The following is a 21,884-nucleotide window of genomic DNA, read 5'->3' as shown; positions in this document are numbered from 1 at the left end:
CTTGTTAACTTATTTAAGATATGAAAAAAAATATGTATGAAGAAAATAGAATTTATTTAATGTCAGATGCTCACAGGCATTTAATAAATGCACTCATTCCCCAAATCAAAACACGGCTTATATCAAAATTTACAATGAAGTTTACAAATAAGTAACGGAAAGGTTTTGACAGTTAGTTCACATATTCCACAAAGACGTTTAAAATGAATAAATATAAACAAACTCTCGTCCAGAAATCATCGTCTAAAAATGGAGGTTTTGCTTCAGAATGTAGTAGCCTTCATTCCACTGTTCTGTGTTCCCTGCTTCTTACTCTCATCAAGAGTTTTATAAGAATGATCTGTGGACAAATTTAGAAATGCTCAAATCACAGCTCACATTATACATTCTTTTTTTTTTTTTTTTTTTTAAGAAAAAAAGTATTATAATCATTTACCACATACCTGTCTTTTTGTTCAGCTCAAATTTAATTGTATCGTAACTCATCTTTTTGTGGCTGTGTAAAAAGAGATTAACAATCGTTAGTTGCCTTTAAAACCACAATGTTTCAAATGATTGCAAGTGAATACTTGGCTTGGTAAGTTTTAGATTTTTTTTACAATACAGTGATTTTAATACAATTTACCTGCACTTTTTGTAAATGCACACAGTTGCTGTGACTATGAGGATGACGCCAAGCGGCACAAGGACTCCGATCAAGATAATAGCTGTTTGACCTACAAAACAGCAAGCAGGAAAAACCTGTTTCATATGACTGGCATACAGTATATGGTTTCATTTTTTAGATTAGATCAAAAATGAATATTAATGAATACAGTCCGTTCACATTCACATACCTAGGCCTCCATCAGAGGGGATTTTTAAGAGCTCACAGTTTGTGCCCTCAAAACCTTCAGTGCATGTGCAGGTATAACCAGAACCATCTGGTTTATTTACACAGGTACCATCATTCTGACAGGGTGAGCTCAAACATGGACTCGCTGAGAGAAAAAGAGGGCAAAAGTTTATTACTTATCTGAAACATCTGTAATATATGAAAGCTTGTTTCCACCATGATATAGATATATATATATATACACACACATGTCTCACAATTCTGTCTTCTTTTTTTTTTTTTAAATCTGAGCAAATTTTGAGTAAATAAAGAAAGCATGGACTCACACAGAAATTGCAAGATATAAACTCAGAATTCTGGAAAAAAATGCTGATTTGTGAGATCATTTTGCTATTATTTTTATCCCATGGCAGAAATGAGCTTCCATAGTTATAATTAACTTTACCATATGATATCCAATTCTGTATCATTCCTAGACTAGGAAAACTCTGCAAGCTATGCATTATTTCTCAAATATATTTTGAGTCAGAAATAGCTCACATTTATAACAGTCTCGTTTGGTGTCGTACACCGTGCAGATCTCGTTTTCTCCACAGCCCTTTGCTCGACACACAGCACCAGTGGTAGAACATTCACAACTCTGTGAACAGTCCTCTGTCACAAATGTCTCCTTTAACTGCGTGTAGAAAGGTACAGAGAAACATGATCAGATATGTCTTGTGCAATTCCTTCGACATCATAACCTTTAACCTGCAGTATTTGACAAGCATCAAAAGGCTCACCTGATAGTAGCGATCGAGGTACTTGCATCCACACTCGCTGTAAGGCACACAGTCTTGGTCACTCAGGACAAAGCCGGAGGCGCACTGACAACCCTCCACACAATGTGTTTGCTCACACTCAGAGGGAGCTGCCAAATCTGCACAGGACGCCGGGCATGGAGTCATACAGGAGGAGTAAGTGCTGTTGGGCCCACACTGCAGACCTAAATCACAAACACACACAGTTACTTTGTTTAGTGTCCCATGATCCTTCAGTAATCATTCTTATATGCTGATTTTGTGCTCAGAGAAATTTCTTCTTATTACCATTGTTGTGCCGCTTTAAATTTTTGTGGGAACCATTATTTTAATCTAAATATTCTATAAATATTTAATTTGTCATACCACAATTCAGTTCTTGTCTCCACGGCCCTAGTGCGACACCCAGATCTTGGCAAGCCCGAGCGTAGACGGCGTAATTTTCACAGCGCAGCTCTTCACTGCCCTGTTCAGCACACAGGTCAAACACACAATCCCTGCAATGCAAACACACACGGTTGTAAATGACGGCACATCCGTACCAACACCTGCATATCACAGGCTTATCTCATTCAAACGCGCAAGCATACACATGCTCTTGTACATAGTCCACACACCCACTTAGCATTAACTCATTAAAGTGAACTCATACTTGTCACTAGAATACACACACCCTAAACACATTCACACGTTACTCACTCTTGGAAGACATCCGGAGCGATCACAGCATGACAGGCAGTGAAAGGACCAGCAGGGTCACTGAGAGCCCCACACATTTTATTCCCATTCAGCTCCTCCAGCAGAGCATTTGTGCAGCCTGTCGTATCAAACCCTGAATCTGGATCGGCCTCCACTTCACGCCTAATAATAAAGAAGACAGGATATTTAGGGGTAGGACTATGTCAGACTATTTATTTCAACCCATTTGATTTATAATGCATATCATAACAGATACTCAGAGTTGTCCGTACTTGTGTAGGTGCACCCTCATTGGTATTGATGTGGTACGAAGACCTGCCTGTCTGTCAGTCACCTTCCAGCTGTCTCCAAACTCATTGAGGTTGCGGGTAACTTTGCCGTCTGGTTTTGTGTACTCGTTACGGTTGTTTCCATCATAATTACCGCACAGACCGAGCACACGAGATCTGTATACACTTGGTAGACTCACCACTTTAGGGAAAAAGAAGAGCGTGAGATCACATGCTTTACAAAATATGCAAAGATGTGCCTAAAAAAGTCCTTGATAATTGTGTGGGTGTGAGATTTGAGCTACCTGCTTGAGCATTGCCATCAAAGCGCACAGAAAGGCCAAAGTCAGTTGTGAGCATCACATAGCGAGACTTTGTTTTGATGTTAACTCCACGTACAGGACTGAACGGTAGACCAACCTTTTCTCCATCAACCTGATGGAGAAAAAAAACGCGAAGACATTAATGATACTATGGTATTATGGTCCATATATGAGGTCTCATAGATACAACTATTAGAATTGGCTACATGTCCCATGAATCCCTCACCAGGACTTTCTTCTTCTGCTGCATGCGAACAGAAATGCCGTACACGTCCACATAGACCTCGCGCAGGAGTGACACCCGGCTGATGCCTCCCTGCCGCTGGTTTTTGCCGCGGACTATGAAAGGGGTGAGGGAGCTGGGCAGAGTGGTGTTCTGAGTTAACACATAGGTATACGCTCCCTGGTAGTGGTGATTGTATCCGTCAAAGGTATGATAGTGAGGGTCCCCAGCAATATTGCAGTCATCGAATTCTATGAGAAGTAAAAGAAGTTTGAGTTAGTTAATTCATGAGGTGAACATTAAGACTAACCTGCTTCAAGGCTTAAACATTTACATTTCTTTAGATGGCCACAGGCTGCATTAAAACCCCAAAAACTTGAAGTAGTCCTTGCTAAGATAAAATGTGTAAAAAGTTGCAAACTTTTGTCTTTCATGTAGAGTAAATATGAATTTCTGGTTGCTCTGATGGTTCGAGTTAAGCCGGTTGATGTCATTGTTCCCTCATTCTTAATATTTCTCACTACACAACTGTCCTGAACTCACTCTCAGGTTTGCAGTAACGGTCTCCATTGCTGTCAAGATCACAGATCGAGTTGTCATTGCATTCAAAGGATGTGCAGGACAGCACTCCTCCAAGGCTGCAGCTGCACCTCTGTTCACAGTGGTCACTTATCCATGAATCTCCCACCTGAAATATGGCAGGCAGTATTGTTAAATCTTTTGATATGAAATAAAAGCACTGTCATCTTTACAGCACCTTTTTATAACATATTCTTTATGTATCATGTCTTTGCCATTATTCGTTAATATTGAAAATTATTTCAATAAAGAGTTGAATCGGATAAATAGAGTTAAAGAAAACCAGTCTTTATAACATAGACTACCATTCAAAAGTTTAGAGTCGGTAAGATGTTTAAACGTTAGAAAGTCGTCTCTTATGTTCAACACCACAATTATTTGATCATAAGAGTAAAATGACAATTTACAATAACTTCTATTTTGATGAATTACTGTGATAACAAAGCTGAATTTTCAGCAGTATTCATATTCATATTCATATTCGTATTCATATGATCCGTTCAGAAATCATTCCAATATATCAGTATATTGATTCTGAACAGATCATGTGCTTAAGAGACATTTATTATCATCCAAGCAGCCGTGCTGCTCAATGTCTTTTTTCAGGATTCTTTGAAGAATATAAAATATAAACAGCATTTATTCGAAATATAAATATTTTGTAACACCATAGTATTTTACTATCACTTTTGATCAATTAATGGTTCCTTGCTGAATAAAATTTCTTTCAAAAAAGTAGTAGAATCAATATGCAGTTCTAGCAACTTTACTCACATCATGATACTCTCCGCTGCTGTCAACACATCCACAGCTTGAGAGAGGAACACACTTGCCATCACTTAGCACAAAACCTCCATTGCACTGGCAGCCTTCGACACAACTATTAGGCGGTAATGGGCAGAATACGGGGAAGAGATCGGCACAAGTTGGAGGACAAGGAGCTGTGCACTCAGAATAGTGACTGTTTGGTGGGCACGGGAGAGCTGGAAATTGAAGTACATAAAGAGGTTTGATGCATTGGTTTTGAATGACAATGATTCTCTGACATATTCAGAGGCCATTTCTTCCTTCTAAATATGCATAGATATTCATTAATATTTATTTATAACCTAGAGATTATCGGTAAAGAATCTCATAAATGCATCATTTTCTCAACATCACAGTTCTGCTCTTTTCTGATCTTTACAATCCTAGCTGAATTCTTCTTCCTTCTGTCACCCAGCTCAGCATAACATTCTCAGCACATCTCCTAGTCTTTTCTTCCCTCTTTCTCTTTCACTTACGACAGAAGCTGCTGTTTCTCCAGCTGATCGTGACTCCAGCGCTATGACAGGCCTGGGCGTAAGCTTCAATGTTATCGCACAGAGTCGACTGCATGCCGTCATACTCGCACATGTCATAGATGCAGTTCCCCAGGAAAGATTCTGGAGGAATGAGAGAGTGACAGGGCTTGAAGAGATCAGACAGGATAGATGCCGCACACTGCGACTTGTAGATCTCTTCTTCATTCTTGTTGCAGTTGGGTTTGTCATCAGGCCGTTCATCAGGTTTGCACCTGCAGATGGAGAAACGAGGCATTAATGAACACAAGAAAGAATTAAGACGAGTGAAACTACTGATTTTTCAATCAAATTCATATGTATCATAAGGGCATCTATAATGCATCCATCTTTCGATTTTTGTTTATTTCTGAATTATGGAGAGGGACTAAACCATGTAACACTCACCCAGGATCACTGTCTCCCTCTGCCTTCCAGCTGTTACCAAGTTCAGTGTCATTTTTGGCTGGTTTCCCATCAGGCATCAAGTTGTCATCAGAGGAATCTCCGTTGTAGTTACCACACATTCCACATACCTGTAAGACAAATTTCTACCTGTTAATCATGTCTACCAGTATATTGCCCACCCCTGTCAAGTAGGGTGATGTTCTAGCTTTATTTTTTGTGTAGTTTCCAACCTTGTTGAAATAGTCTCCAGGCACTGTGATTTCAATATGGTGCACTCCATCAAACTTCACAATCAGGCCGAAGTCAGTGTCCAGTACGGTGTTTACTCCACTGGTGAACACCCGTGCATTGGCTGAACTGATGTCATAGGGGGTCTTTATCCTGCGTTCATTCATCTAGTCGAAGGGCATAGCAAATATGAGCACAAGCCAGAGATTTAGAACAATCATATCACTAAGTACATAGAATCTCATCTATGATATTAAACAACTGTTATATTCCTATTCATGATGTCTAATCAGAAGAAGACATGCAAATGCAGCCTAGTCAAAGTCACGATTGCATCTCTTCCTTCTTTGTTCTCAGGCTCTCACCAGTACTCTGCCATTCTTGCTGATGGTGATGTTGGTAGTGGGCAGGTAGACAGTCACAGAGCGAACATACGAAGCTTCTGGTTGGCCACGCTCTTCGTTCTTGGCCACAATAGTGAAGGGTGTCACCATAGAGGTGTTGCATATCGCCACCAGCGTGTAAGTGCAGGTACCCATGTAGGTGTGCATGATGCCATCAAAAGTGTAGTAGTGAGGATCACCAGCAATGTGACAAATGCCCACTCCTGCAAAGAAGATCAATAAGCATGTGTCAAACAGAGACAGCCAGAAACATAAAAAAGAGATAAGAAGATTATGTAGCACATTACCTGTGTTCACACAGCCTAGTTCACCATCATTGACCTTACATTCCTGAGCGGGACCACATTGCCATGCCTCGCATGTCACTGTATTGAAAGGTGAACAAACACAGCGCTCTGTGCAATCATCTTTCGTGAACCAGCTGTCTCCAACCTAAAAAAATCAAATAGATACGCATTAATAATTGAAACGGACAAAGGGACAATGCTAAAATAGAAATGAATCCATGCATAATTAAACTACACCTTTATTCACAAAAATGTGAACTGAATTGTTTTTAAATTTGTAAGAAATTATTTAAAATGTGAAAACAGAAGTTTCATTCAGACTTCTCAAGAACTCACAGGCCTATAGTTGTTGTCTTTGTCAGTGCATCCACACTCGCTGAAGGGCACACACTTGTCCCCGCTGAGGACAAAACCAGGGTCACACACACATCCCTCAACACAGGGCTCAAAACAGCTGCCTTCAGATCCAGGGTCCTGACAGCTGGCTGGACAGGCTGAACCACATGGCTCATAGTGACTGCCAACCGGACATTTAATAGCTGGAAGAAATAGAAAAGTAAAAGAGTGGTGTTAAACGAACCAATGCAATGGGACAGAAGAGACGAAATGAATGAAAACATTTAGAAAAGAGAAAAAGGATGGACAAGAAATGTGACTATGGGCAGAGACGGAGAAACATATAAGTATAACAGCCAATTTAGGAATTAAAGAGACACACTACACTCATTGATCACTGCCTAATTGAAGGCTGCACACTACAAAGGTAGAGTCTTTAAAAGGTTACCAGGATACAGTTAATTGCAGGTTTAAATGGCGCTTTACAGAATGTCTGTAGGGCTCAAACACTTACGGCAGAAGGTGTTATTCCTCCAGTTAATTGGCACCCCAGCTTGAGCGCACAGGTCAGCATAGCTTTGAATAGCTTGGCACAGTGCCACTGTGGCGCCACCAGTGCCACACTGATCAAAGACACAGTTCTCAAAGTAAGGACTGGGAGGCACCACCGCATGACATGGCTTGAAGATTCCTGAGAAAAGAATGATTTAATGGTGCATAAAACAGGTGTTGTGTATCTATAAAGCAGAGAAGCTCAGTGCACTAAACAGATGTGCTGGAATATAGTCATAAATAGAGTGAAATGAGGCTTCTTGTACATTAACCCTTTACTCTTCAAGTGATAGGTAACATACATTCGAAAATGTATTACAATGATTGTAGTCAAACTAGATTGATTCTTGCATTCTAACATAAACATGATTTATTCTAATGAATGCATGAAGAAGGTGAAATAACATTTGCAAATGCAAATGCTGACTCTGATATTAGTAAAAGACAATATTTATAAATACAACAAAAAATCCATTGTGGATGTGATGGAAACCTATACGAGTAATTATAGGTTATTAAGAAATGTGACACAAAGACCCGAAAGAATGTTTAATTATTACATCCTGTAAACAAAAACTCTAGCATATGCTGATTTGAAATTATTAAGCAAATAAAATAAAAAACACAACCATTTCTAATTATGACAAACCTTTTTATGTTTTTTTTTTATTCAGTGACCTTTTTACATGTATGTTTGTATGAGGTATTGTGTCTCACCATTGGGATCTGTGATCATGCCACAGCTAGTAAGCTTCTGTGCTTCACTCTCAATCTTCTCATCACATTCAATGTCTCCTCCACCATGAGTACAACTGTGCAAGATAACAACAGGCATGAATGATTAAAGCTTCAATGATAAAAAAAAGTGTATATTTAGAAACAAAATTGGTGCAGTGGACGATTAAATATGCTTTCACTTACTCTGGTCTGTCGTCAGGAACCTGCCAGCTTTCTCCAAGCTCATTGGTGCTGTCTGTTTGCATTCCATTTGACTTGATGTTGTCATCATTAGGATTACCATTATAGTTTCCTGTAAAATATTATTATTAAAATGACTCATGTCAAATTATTATTTGGTTAGTTTCAGTATAAAATAGCTTTTTGAATATATCCATCAGTTAGTTAGATATCTGAACTTGCAGTGCTTACCACAGAGTCCACATAACAGTCCACTGTAGGAGGAAGGCAAGGTGACATCTGCATGATGGTTTCCATCAAAACGGACACGCAATCCGAAGTCTGTCTCAAGCACAACAAATTTTCCACTTAGGAAGATCTTAACACCATTTGACAGCGTGACAGGCACAGTGACCTGAACTCCATTCATCTGCAGGAAGTACAAATAAGGTAAGCACAAGAATGGACTGCTGTTCTAATCTCCTGTAATCTGTTCTGTATGTCTCTCAAATCTTGGAAATGTCCATTACCTGAACCTTGCGCCCCTTGCTCAAAATGACGGTTGTGTCATGCACATTGATGATGACAGATCTTACATAAGACACTTTCTTATTATTGTCTCTGTGCTCGTTCTGTGTCTCCACAGAAAAGTATGGCAAGCCTGAGGTCTCATTACAGGGCTTAGTGAGAGTGTAAGAACAGGCACCCATGAAGTGATGTACTTTATCATCAAAAGTGTTATAATGAGGGTCGCCAGAAACTGAGCAAATGCCTGTACCTGAAAGAGAAAGAGATAAAAAATGGACAGATAAACTTTTAGTTCCATGTGTCAACAGTTTGTGCAGAACTGCATATTTGTATATGATAAGATATAAAAACTAAACTGTGTAAACTAGTATTATATTTGTTACCAAGTGGTTTGCAGCCATAGTCTCCATCTTGAAGTTGGCAGCTCTCAGTAGGAAGACAGCTGGTGTTGTAACAGTGAATATTTCCTCCACCCTCACATGCACACTTCTGTGTACAGCCCTCCAGATACCAGCTCTCATTTACCTGAATATGGCCACATTGATAGGAACGTGTTAGAAATTCACAAGTCTAGCACATTTCTCCTATTTTTAAACATTAGCACTTTGTTAAAATTCGGCACTGTGTTTTAAGCAATCGTATATGTGATACAGACGCTACATTGAAGGTTGATTTATTGCAGTGAATTGGACTCATTTAAATCTTTTTACCCAAAGATTCATGCATTGCTTCGTACGGGTCCCTCTTTCGTCCAGTAGTTGGCGACAAAAACGTCACGTTGTGTTGTGTGGGGACTTAATAAAACATTTAACTCAACCGAATCGTTATAAAATATAGATTCGATGAATGTTTTATTATCCTTTATAATAATTTGTCCGATATAACCATCTATTTTAATTACTGTTATAGCAAATGAATGAATGAATGAATGCTCACCGAAAACGATTTCAAGTCAGACAGGCATTAACGAGATTCAAGCATAAAAGCACACTCTATGATAAAGTTAAAACATGCGCTTTGAATAATCACTACGTGACAAATAACTGAAAGTGACAAACTGTCTGAAAGTGATAAACGACAACAGCAGCACAAATAAAGTACAAAACTGTAAAACAATAAATATTAAAGAATTAGATTCATTTGCATAATTTATTCACGCCGCGGTGCTTGAACTTTACCTTCAGTTTGGTCAAACGTGGTCACGTTCGACAGAAACACAAAAGGTAAGTCATGGAAGAGCTTGTTGTTTGGCTATTTGAGTTGGTGTTTTTGCTGTTTAGTGTTTAAGGCACTTTTTTTTTTTTTATTGCTTAATGTACATAACAAGACAGGGAACCAACAATGTAAGACATGTTTAAGGCACTTTTGGATGTCAGACATCGTGTTTCTCTTATGAAACAAAAATATATTGCAGTATATTGGAAAATATCATGTAATATATTAGCATATATTCTTATATATATTTATTTTTTTCCTATATATTGCAATATATTGAAAGCGGCAATCATTTGTATATTTTGCAATATATTATATAATATATGTATCATCAATATATTATAAAATATTAGAAAATAAAAGGGTAAATAATATATTACAATATATCACAATATATTTTAAGAAATATATTGGTAAATATATTTTCCTTTCGTAAGGGTTGTCATTTTTCGTGCAAGAAGAATGATGACTAACTTAGAAAACAGGCCTGAAGAAGTCATAGAGTGAAAAGGTATAAGCTATATAAAGTTTCCTTCAGCCTTAAATAATTTATTTGTCAAAAGGCTATTTAGGTGAACTAAAAGAAATGGGTGTTTTTAGTTTACTCTTGTTTGGAGTGGTTCTTTGAATATTTTTAATCCAAACATTTTCTCTGGCCCCAGAACCCCACAGTTCAGCCCTGGTGTTAAACTCACTGGATGGTAGGAGCCTGAGGAGTCCACACAGCCGCAGTCTTTAAGAGGAACACATTTGTTGTCACTGAGGATAAAGCCACTGTCACAATCACAGCCTTCAACACACTTCTCACTGCAGCCCGATGGTCCATTGATACCCAGACATGTCTCCGGACAGGAGCTCACACATATGGAGTAGTGGCTGTTTGGAGGGCATTCCAGAGCTGAAGAAAAATAGAAAAACGGCATTAAATTCTGGAAATATGGTTAAAGTGGGGATACATTATGTAGATGTGTACCATCTCTCTGTGATGGCATTCCCATCTTCTCTGCCTTGGCCATTAAAGGCATAAAAGCCCCATGAATAATAAAAACAATAAGGCTAAAGTTAAAGTAAGTGTTCAGCTCTAGCTTTTTTTTTATTCTAACCTCCTGATCTGAACTGCATTCACTTCAATAATTTATATTGTGCATTAGAGGGAGCTGAAAACAGGCTTGCCACTGGGAATGTGAAATGTGATTCTTGCATGGATGTAAGATGCCATAATTTGCTGCTTTATTATATGCTCAAACCATTTCTGGATCCCTACACCTTATGCAATATGAGAGAATATGTGAGAGAATGACTCACGGCAGAAGTCTGGTTCCCTCCACTGATAGACAGGAGCACCTGCACTCAGGCAAACATCAGTGTAAGCCTGAAGCTGGTCACAAAGGACCTGCTGCAGACCCTGATAATGGCACATATCAAACACACAGCTCAGGAAGAAAGGCAAGGGGTCCACCACATTTATGCAGTCCCTGTGAATGTGAGAGAAAGTGTGCAATGATTAATCACATGAAGTTCTTCATTGTCTCAGGTTAGAATCAGTATGAATAACAGAGCAAACATATTTGTGATGATTCATTTCAAATGGAAGGATTCAAGATTGTTTATTAGCAGAAAATGTCAAAGTTTGGTAAGTCCTAACCTAAATGCTCCGTTTGTGTCATTTATTCTTCCACAGTTCTCTGGGTTTGACACCACACCCTCCAGCTTAGGATCGCATGGTGGTTGAGGCCCGGGGTCCGGCTTGCACCTGAAATCATGACATTGTCATTATCAAGACATACCTGAGAATTTGAGGTCAGTCTTAAAATCTTAAGAATAGTCTTAAAACATTGCCCTGCCTGTTGTGTGGTTGATAACATTAAGAAAAGTAAGAAATACTGACGTTGCATCCTCATCCTCATCAGTTTGCCAGCTGTCACCAAACTGATTGGAGCTGTCGGTTTGGGAGCCATCCGGCTTAGTGAAATCATTATTGGGGTTTCCATCGTAGTCTCCGCATAGGCCACACATCTGGTCATAGTAGGAACTGATAAAAAGAGAAAAAAAAGAGATTAATCTAAAGATATTAATTTTCCAATAGATGCTTTTTGATTTTTCTTCTTGAATTTACTTATAACCTATAACCCTTAACAATCATTGTGTGTCTTAGTGGTTTCTGCAAAATACGGTCAGTACTGTGTATATATTCCAGTAGGATTTTTTTTTTTTACATTTTCTTTACCTAGGAACTGAGATCTTGACATAATGGTTGCCGTCCCACTGCACCCCCAGGCCAAACGGAGTTGTGAGGATTACATAATGTCCAGCAAGAGACACCGAAATGAGTGGAGATGGGGAGTGAGGGAGAGACACCCTGAGTCCATTCACCTGAGTGTGTGGAAGAGGTAAAACCAAAGTTGGATTGAAGGCTAATGCTATCTTTGACAAAAATAACTTTTAAAGGCAAGATTATTCTTGGAAAACTAAAAAATGGAAAGGGATAATGATACTATGAACAGATTAGGAACCGTCTAGAAAAAATATATGAAATAAGAGGAATGTCTCAGAACTATTCTTATGCATTAACATAATCCAAGAGATTATAATCTAAGAGAGATTTACTTTAAATCTCAATCCTAGATCTCAAGATTAAAAAATAACTTCATTGATGGTTTAATAAAGGCATGCAGCTGCTGTGGATACTGACCAGAGTTCTCTTGTTTTTCATCAGTGTCACAGTGATGCCATCAACAGTCACGTACAGTTTCCTCAGGTAAGAAACGCCAGAAACTCCTCTCTCTTCATTCTTACCCTCTATGGAGAACCAGGGGCCTGCAGACCCAGGAGGGAAGAAAGTGAAGTTATTTTGAAAGCTGTATGTTTATTCTTATTTGAGCCTACTTTTAAAGTTATTTTGGGGTCATTTAATGTACATTTAATGAATAGTAATAATAAAATAGTTTGTAACTCCAAACACCTATCTGATGACCAAAGTACTCTGTAACTGCTGATTGTGGATAGTTGGCCTTGGCCATTTCTTACCAGTGTTGTTTTGGCAGGTGCGGGCCAGAGTGTAGGTGCAAGTGCCCATGTAGCTGTAGTATTTGCCATCGAAAGTGTTATAATGAGGATCACCAGAGATAATACAGTCTTGAGATTCTGTGGGATTGAGGAAAGAGATTGATCAACAACTTTTTAAGCTCTAAAGAATTTGAAAAATTACAATAGTTTAATGTTGCACACTATTTGTAAATAGTGAATTGTAAACATGCATAGTCAAGTTACAGTCTCCATCTCTCTAGCCAGTTATACATGATGTTTAATCTAATATAAGAAGGGTTACTACATATCATGTCTGTCATTTTAGAGCCATTGCACAAAGACTCGGCTTTATATATATGTATATGTATGTATATATGTATATGTATATATATATATATATATATATATATATATATATATATATATATTTATATATATATATATATATATATATGTAATTTGTGCAATGTTATTTATATATATATGTGCAATTAAGTTATAGACTTATTTTAGAAGAAATTATTTCTTAAGCCTGACTGAAACTGGATGGATGGATGTTTGAAAATTGAATGGAAACACACTTGCTGAATTAACCAGAGTGCTCACCTTTTGGGTAACACCCAATTACACCACCCTGTTCTCCACATTGTTCCATTGGTGGACAGACAGCAGCTTTACAGGAAACAAATGGGGGGGCGCACTTACACAGTAGCTCACAGTCCTTAGTGTAGAACTCTTCACCTGGCTAAATCCATGGAGAGAGGAAAAGTCATAAAAATAATATTAAATTGACTATAATAAATCATTTCTGTCCTAAATAATATCAAATTCAATTTCCTCACCTTATAGTAATTTCCATTATAGCTGCAACCACATGTTTCTTCTTTCACGCACTGGCCAGCACTGAGGATATATCCAGGGTCACAAACACATCCTTCAGAACAAGGCCCGCTGCACTGACTTGGTGGAAATGGACTGCAGGAAGGCTGGCAAACTGGTGCGCATGATTCAAAGTGACTGTTGGGTGGGCATTTTAGAGCTGAAGATGGAGAATATATGTTAGGGCTAATCATAATTTTGTGACTTCAGTCTATTTGACAGTACGATGAATCGGACAAGCCTTTTAAGTGTTTATTTTTTATTTATTTATTTTTACTTTATGGTTAAGGAATATGTTTTTTCAGACGTACGACAGAAGGTGCTGTTTCTCCAGGGTCCAATTGTGACTCCACGGTCCTGACATTCATTGACATAGGACTCTATTGCTTCACACAAAGCAGATTGAGCACCATCCAGCTCACAAACATCAAACAAACAATCTTGGAAGAAACCCTACACACAAGGCACACAAGATCTGTAAGTATGTTATATTGTTAAAATATGCATATTTCAAGTGAACTTTTTAGATTTCACTCACATTGGGGTTGACTTTTGGATGGCAAGCAGCAAATGGGCCATTGCTGTTCAAAATTATACCACAGTAAGCAGGCCCTTCATACAACTCCTGCTCAGCATCTGTACAGCCTGGAGATGGGCCAACATCTGTTTTGTTACACCTGAAGGCAGAATCAGAGGTGAGTTATCTATGATGTGAATTAATAGTGACACGTCTTTTAGCTGTAACAGCATGTGCCTCGTATAGTGCCTTACTCAGGGTCTGTGTTCCAGCTGTGGCCAAAGTCATTGGGGCTTTGGACCAGTTCACCAGTTGGGGTCTGGAAGTCATCCTGAGGGTCTCCGTTGTAATCCCCACACAGTCCGCAAAGTTGGTCCTTATAGCTGTAAAATGATCACGAACATGTAGAGACATTTAAAAGTCAATCAAGCTATAAAATTTTCATTAAAATACATTTATAAGAACCACACTCACTCCTTGATAACTTTAATGTCCATATAGTGGTTTCCGTCATAACGTATGGTTACTCCAAAGTTCAAGGCCACTGTGTAATGCTTGCCAGACATAAAAATGTCAACACCACTGACAGGACTCAGAGGAATGTTCACATTGGTTCTATTGACCTGAGAAAAGTCAGAAAACTAAATTGTCATTTTGAATGTGCCACTAAATTACATGTAGTCATGCAGTATATGTGCACAAATAATACTGTATACATTGTAGTTTGTAAATCATTAATATTGTAAGAACTGTTCTATTCTCGTACTTGAACAGTTCCTCCTTTCAGAATGGACACTACGACTCCCAGCGCATGGACATGAACTGCTTTTACATAGCTGATATGAGGATTGTTGTAGCGATTCTCATTATCTGTGTATACAGCGAAGTAAGGCACATCTGTGCTGTTACAACGTTCGGACATCAGGTAAGAACAGTTTCCCATGAAGTCATAGCGCCGGTTATCAAAGGTGTTATAATGGGGATCACCAGAGGCAATACAGGTGGAGGTTCCTGTGAATGAAAATCCCTTGGTGTCAAATATAAAAATTCAAACAAGAATGCTTAAAGTTGAAGATTGTATAAAATACCCTCATGTTTGTAAGTTAGCATATTATTTGAGTGTATTAATAGATAACTTCAAAATGATAGCTTGTCATTAAAATAATTATAGGTTAAGGGAAGATTGTTGCAGTTTTCTGAAATACCTTTAGGGTAGCAGCCATACACTCCACCAACCTCCCGACATTCTTCTGTCACAGGATCACAGGTGTTGTCCACACAGTCGAAGGTGTAGTTGCCAGCACAGCGACACAACTTGGAACAGCCATCTCCAAATATGATCTCACCAGGCTGATTGAAAATACAGAGCAAGATTTTTTCACTGCAAAACTTTAGGTCCCAAAGCTGGATAAAAATGCAGTTTCACAATGAAAACTATTGTACCTCAAAGTAATTGTTTTCTTCATCCAGACATCCACACTGCTCAATAGGAACACAGCGTCTCCCACGGAAAACAAATCCTGGTTTACAGAAGCAGCCGCTTATACATGAACCAGAGCAGTTGGTGGAGGGTTCTGCACAGGTAGGAATACAGGCTGGGCCACAATCAATGTACTCAGAGTCTGGAGGGCAGATCACTGTTTGAAGACAAGAATGGTTTGTTTATCTAAACAAATGTTATAATTTGATATTTCTAATCAATATAGAACAAGTTAAGCTTACCTGGTGGTGTTGGTCCTGGAGTAGTTGGCTTAGGTGTTGTTGGTTTAGGAGTTGATGGACCTGGTGTTGTTGGTTTGGGTGAAGTAGGTTGGGGTGTAGACGGTTTAGGGGATGATGGACCTGATGTCGTTGGTTTAGGTGAAGTAGGTTGGGGTGTAGACGGTTTAGGGGATGATGGACCTGGTGTCGTTGGTTTAGGTGAAGTAGGTTGGGGTGTAGACGGTTTAGGGGATGATGGACCTGATGTTGTTGGTTTAGGTGAAGTAGGTTGGGGTGTAGATGGATTAGGTGATGATGGACCTGGTGTCGTTGGTTTAGGTGAAGTAGGTTGAGGTGTAGACGGTTTAGGGGATGATGGACCTGGTGTCGTTGGTTTAGGTGAAGTAGGTTGGGGTGTAGATGGTTTAGGGGATGATGGACCTGGTGTTGTTGGTTTAGGTGAAGTAGGTTGGGGTGTAGACGGTTTAGGGGATGATGGACCTGGTGTCGTTGGTTTAAGTGAAGTAGGTTGAGGTGTAGACGGATTAGGGGATGATGGACCTGGTGTCGTTGGTTTAGGTGAAGTAGGTTGAGGTGTAGACGGTTTAGGGGATGATGGACCTGGTGTCGTTGGTTTAAGTGAAGTAGGTTGAGGTGTAGACGGATTAGGGGATGATGGACCTGATGTCGTTGGTTTAGGGGAAGTAGGTTGGGGTGTAGATGGATTAGGTGAAGATGGACCTGGTGTCGTTGGTTTAGGTGAAGTAGGTTGAGGTGTAGACGGTTTAGGGGATGATGGACCTGGTGTCGTTGGTTTAGGTGAAGTAGGTTGGGGTGTAGACGGATTAGGTGAAGATGGACCTGGTGTCGTTGGTTTAGGTGAAGTAGGTTGGGGTGTAGACGGTTTAGGGGATGATGGACCTGATGTCGTTGGTTTAGGTGAAGTAGGTTGGGGTGTAGACGGATTAGGTGAAGATGGACCTGGTGTCGTTGGTTTAGGTGAAGTAGGTTGAGGTGTAGACGGTTTAGGGGATGATGGACCTGATGTCGTTGGTTTAGGTGTAGTGGGTTGGGGTGGGGATGGCTTCGGTGTTGTTGGAGTTGCTAAAATCAGCAAGAAAACAATTAATATACTGGTGCATCATTCATATAATATGTATTATATGACAACTGGTACTTTTAGCCTTACAGTAGCATTAATGATATTGTCTGCCACCTACCTGTACAAGTGGTAACGCAGACACTGTCAACTGCAATATCTGTCTTGTGTGTTTCACCATAAACACCTACAATTACAAACTGTAATATAAAAAAGTATAAAAACGTGAAAATTTGGGAATATTTATGATGAATAGAAATTACTTTGCAGCTCAAATGGGCCAGATCATTATGTAAAAAAATATAAAAAGCTCATTCACAAATTTTTACATGAGAAAATATAACTGACCTCCACTGAATCAGCTGAACCAATGTAGCGAACGGTTGCAGGCTTCCAGGCCTGACCTTGATTTCCTCTGAGGCGGAAAATAGGGGATCCAAGTGCTCCACCTAAAAAAAAAAATCTCTGAAATTATTCTGCATAATAACATTTTTGAAAATCATTGACCATCTAGGTTTCATTGCATGTATATGTGAATATGATTGTCATATTCATAATTGTAATTTCACAAGTGTCCTTAAAACCTACAGACAAGAGTTTTTTAACAAACTCTCAAACGTCACCCGTTCGAACAGCTTGTGACTCTTACCGTTGGTGATTGCATAGACATTTAGCTCCATGTTGGTGGCACTGCCATACATGTAGTAATGGAAGTCCAATTGTAGGCAACCAGAGGCTGAGGTAGAGGGACTCCAGAGCTGAGCGGATTCTCCTTCAATACTATAGCTGGAGTCCATTAACAGGTATGACCCCACTGCATTTAAAATAAACATTTTGAGAAAATAGAGAATGCAAAGAGGACTGAAAGCAGTCCTTAAAATAATTGAAATATCAGTGCGGAATATTGGACTTACATCCTGGTTTGGAGAAGTCATCATCAGGGCCAGTGTCTGGTGTCTCTGTCTGTCCAGTCCAAAGCTCCCAACCAAAAATGTTATCATTAGGTACCACATTTTTCCAGCCGCATTTATCATTATCATCAAAATCACACCCAGCTATACAGCCTGTATAAAAACAAACAGAATGTTTTTTATAAAATCTGCATTTTAATATCAAATGTTTATATTATTAATATGCAATATGGGTAAAATAAAGTACCAGCACATGCTCCCTCAGTGATAACAATGTTATCCAGGGCAGTGTCACATGATGAGGAGAGCCCACGCTTTGCTTGAAACACAATCTAGAAGAGAAAAATAAAATTAAAACTTCCTGAAAGGGAATTTTCTTTCACACTGTATAAGATTCACAGAGTTCATTCTCTTATCATGAGTTTCAGAAGTGATCTTTGTCTTTGTTTTTTAATAACTGATGCAAAAGAAAAAGTGACCACACTGAAATTTTATAAGTTTCAAGTTCATAATACTAGAGCAATTTTTAAGGCAATTTAGTAAGGTATAACAAGACTGTACTCATATGTATTTAATTAAAAAATGGCGTGCGAGAACTATAGAAGAACAAATGACAAACATCTGTAGCATAATAAAAACACTTTCGTCAGTACTAATCACAATATTTTACTGTTTTTAAGCAAACCCAATTACCTGAGCAGTCTGTCCTGCTGGTATGGGCACAGTGACAGAGGCTTCAAGCCATGACGGGCTCTGTATTCCAGTTTTTTGCCACATTTGTTCCTCAGAGTGGGGACGTTTGGCCAACACAGTCAGGGTGTTATTGCTGTCAGAGCCATACATGTAGTAGAAGAACTGTACACAGATCTCAGAAGGTCCACTACTAATAACTGGGCTGAGAAAGCGTATTTTCTGTCCATTTACAGAGTTGTCTGCCTCATGATATATGTAATAGCCAGCTATTGGGGGAAAAGGTTACATTTAATAAGAGCAAGAAAGTAACAAAGGTTCTTTAGTGTTTTATATGTTGTTTGACAAAACTTTTTATAGTGCATGTGCCATCAGTCGGTGTACTGTCATTTTGTAAACATTTATAGTAAGTGGATGATGTTCAGTTTTGAACATTATTTCCAAGTGATTTTGCATCTTCAGTTTAGTGAGTGGTTTGGCATTCATACTCACTTCCATCCGGATAGTCTCCATCGGGCCCAGTTCCAGGGGTGGGGGTGGGTCCAGTGTGACGCGTCCAGTCACCATTATCTGCGGTGTCTTGTTGGAAGTTGCAGAACGGTTCTTCATTTTGGTTGAAATCACAAGAGGCCAACGCTGCTTAAAAACAAGACTTTTAAGTTTTCAGTGGTGGAAACCATCTAAGATTTACTATACTAGGAATTTTTTTCTAGTTGACATTAGATTACTTATTTAAGTATATGCTCAAACAAAACCAGTCCTAGAATTAGAAAATGATAAATATGTAATGCTTAAATATTTTTATGTGCATAATTTTCCAGTAATAAATGCTCTTCATGTTCATAATGTGTTGGTAATGGACATGGACCTTAGATATGCTTTGCGGGGGCCTACCATACTCCACCCGTTTACAACCAGTTCTCATGTAATTTTGTAATCACATGTGTCCTTGCTTGATTGCAAGCGTTAACACTTTGTACAAAGTCAAGCATCTTTTTTTTTTTGTGACAGAACAAAGTCTGTCCCCAGTGTTCATTAATGTAAAACAGACAAGATAATAGTCTTTGTAATTGAAAATTATAATAGTAGTTCTTGGTTATATTGTAGCAATGTATTTATATTAAAATGTTACTCAATATTTGAAAAAGAAATAAGTAAAAATAAATGATTGAAATATAGAAATTTTGCAATAGCACTAATTTTCTGGTTAATTATTGTCCTCATTACATTTTACATGATAGTTTACTTACCTGCATCTCTCTCTGTCACTCCAAATCTGTAAAAACAGGAAAAAAGGAATGATTTGACTAATATCAGAAAAAAAGATGAAACAGCTGGCTATACAGTATTTTACCATGCTTGATAAGTATTAGATTAGCTGCATAATCACATTAATTTCTTATCTACAGTAAAAAAAGGCATGAAATGAGTGTAATTCAGTTACATAACAGTAGTCATTGTCATAATATTTATCATTTGTTTCCATCATTATGGTCAGATGCTTAATGCTTAATTAAATTTAGAATAAAAACTGTTAGGAAGTGTAAATTAATGCCTTGGAAATACGTTAATGTTGTGTATAAAATTAAGAAATAACAAGACTCTGATATGTTAACATGCTTTTACATTTACAGTTTTTAATTTAGCCTGTTTTCATAAAACTAATTGTCAGAAACGTGTGGCTCTATTTAAATGCGTGATGCAAATGATAATCAGTTATTTACTGAACCATGTAGTTTGTATAAATATTATTTATAATATACCTTTATATAGTTATAATATATGTTTATATATTTGTAATATTAGTTTGTATATATTTACAATATGTATTTGTATATATACATATAAATATGTATACAATTGTAGGCTACAACATTTTGCTATTATAAACTATTATCAAATATTTTTTTCTGAATCTGTAATTATAGCAATATAAGATTTACATTCACATTCCTACTAAATCATTAAACCAAATTACTAAATTATGAGCATCTCACCTATTTGCATTGTTGTCTATGGTAAAGCAACCTGTTATCCATGTTAACAGTAGAATTAACTCCAGGTGTCCCATGTCTGGATTAATGGATGGTGTTAGGTTCAGTAAGACAGAAGTGAGAAAGCTGTTTGAGTTTATAAAGGGTCGTGTGATGCATGGTCAGTGAGGCAGGGCAAGAATGTATCACTTTTTATCACTTTCACGAATATAATTTTACATAACTTATTACAAAACCAGTTTAGTGAATCAGTAACTGTTTGTGATAGGACCTGGGTGTGTTCCCCCATTGTCTTAGGTCTTATGGGTGGAAACATTTATCAGAATATGCATTGAAGTTCAGCCCATACAGTACATAGACCTTTTTTTAGTGAGCTCTTAAATCAGGAATCCCCATATGGTTTATTATTAACTATACTAATATATATAGAAATATTTATTTGTATATATTTTTTTGGGACTAGTCTGAATAGTACCAGAAATTCATTGTAGACGTAAGCTCCAAATCTCAAATATTGAAAATATAGGACAAAAAAAAGTTGATATATATATAAAATTAGCAGTCCATAATTTCAATGAATTTTCATGTTTCAAAGGAGGCCAGACCAGTCAGGAATCATCCTGGGGGATCAGTATTGAGGTTGTAGATATTTTTTATGTTTTATGTTGTACAATTTGGTGATTATCTTGTAGAGAAAAATGTTAAATAAATGCATACTCAAGTTAAGTTTTTCATTACCACAGTAAACTGTGTGTGCCTGAATATTCAGTTGCAAAATCACTAAAGTAATATTTAAATTCAAATTAAGGTTTTTCAGATTTCCATTTACAGAAGCAAGTTAACAGCATTCAAAAAGCATAATTTTTCACTGAAATAATGATTCTTGTTAGGACAATGAATCAGGGCTCACAATAGTACTTCTGATGCTAATTTAGTTTATGTCTTGTGACCAGAATTTATGGAAATCACACCTTTGTGATTCCACCCTGTTTTCTGATAAGGCATGCATGTTTATGATGCCTGTAAAAAGAGGCTCCCTGTGAATGATATTCCAAATCAGGTCCAGCCCAGCAGAGTGAACCACTAAAACTTGATGAGTAGAGGTCAACCCCTTTCTAAATTATTCTAAAGTATTTGACTCAAGCCAAACTTACAATAAAGAAG

At 38.0% G+C, this 21,884-nt stretch overlaps 1 protein-coding gene across 50 annotated transcripts; it reads right to left on the bottom strand.

Moving 5' to 3' along the window:
• Positions 1-35: 35 nt before the first annotated feature.
• Positions 36-20,852, bottom strand: zanl (zonadhesin, like). Of its 50 annotated transcripts, none has more exons than XM_052561160.1 (54): positions 20,724-20,852; positions 19,977-20,002; positions 19,219-19,362; positions 18,730-18,995; positions 18,284-18,368; positions 18,040-18,189; positions 17,775-17,939; positions 17,474-17,574; positions 17,247-17,325; positions 16,708-17,130; positions 16,588-16,647; positions 16,348-16,467; positions 16,048-16,287; positions 15,769-15,962; positions 15,531-15,675; positions 15,092-15,336; positions 14,800-14,948; positions 14,580-14,708; positions 14,347-14,485; positions 14,120-14,261; positions 13,772-13,968; positions 13,536-13,674; positions 12,930-13,046; positions 12,595-12,719; positions 12,130-12,275; positions 11,791-11,934; positions 11,548-11,655; positions 11,208-11,377; positions 10,598-10,800; positions 9,071-9,212; positions 8,690-8,937; positions 8,412-8,589; positions 8,184-8,292; positions 7,980-8,074; positions 7,225-7,401; positions 6,711-6,913; positions 6,375-6,519; positions 6,049-6,290; positions 5,686-5,850; positions 5,456-5,583; positions 5,012-5,283; positions 4,503-4,711; positions 3,693-3,837; positions 3,153-3,400; positions 2,909-3,038; positions 2,607-2,805; positions 2,335-2,496; positions 2,002-2,132; positions 1,618-1,820; positions 1,376-1,511; positions 837-980; positions 626-716; positions 444-496; positions 36-340 (listed from the first exon to the last, which is right to left on the bottom strand). In XM_052561160.1, the coding sequence occupies exons 1-54, from the start codon at positions 20,795-20,797 to the stop codon at positions 264-266; spliced, it is 8,457 nt and encodes a 2,818-aa protein (XP_052417120.1). In that variant the 5' UTR covers positions 20,798-20,852; the 3' UTR covers positions 36-263. The 50 variants fall into 50 exon arrangements, with proteins under 50 accessions (XP_052417120.1, XP_052417127.1, XP_052417138.1 ...); XM_052561167.1 differs by having other exon boundaries at positions 16,768-17,130; XM_052561178.1 differs by having other exon boundaries at positions 16,888-17,130.
• Positions 20,853-21,884: the final 1,032 nt, after the last annotated feature.

This window comes from Carassius gibelio, chromosome B7, assembly GCF_023724105.1.
Source record: "Carassius gibelio isolate Cgi1373 ecotype wild population from Czech Republic chromosome B7, carGib1.2-hapl.c, whole genome shotgun sequence".
NCBI lineage: Eukaryota > Metazoa > Chordata > Actinopteri > Cypriniformes > Cyprinidae > Carassius > Carassius gibelio.
This window is presented reverse-complemented; position numbering and strand designations above follow the sequence as displayed.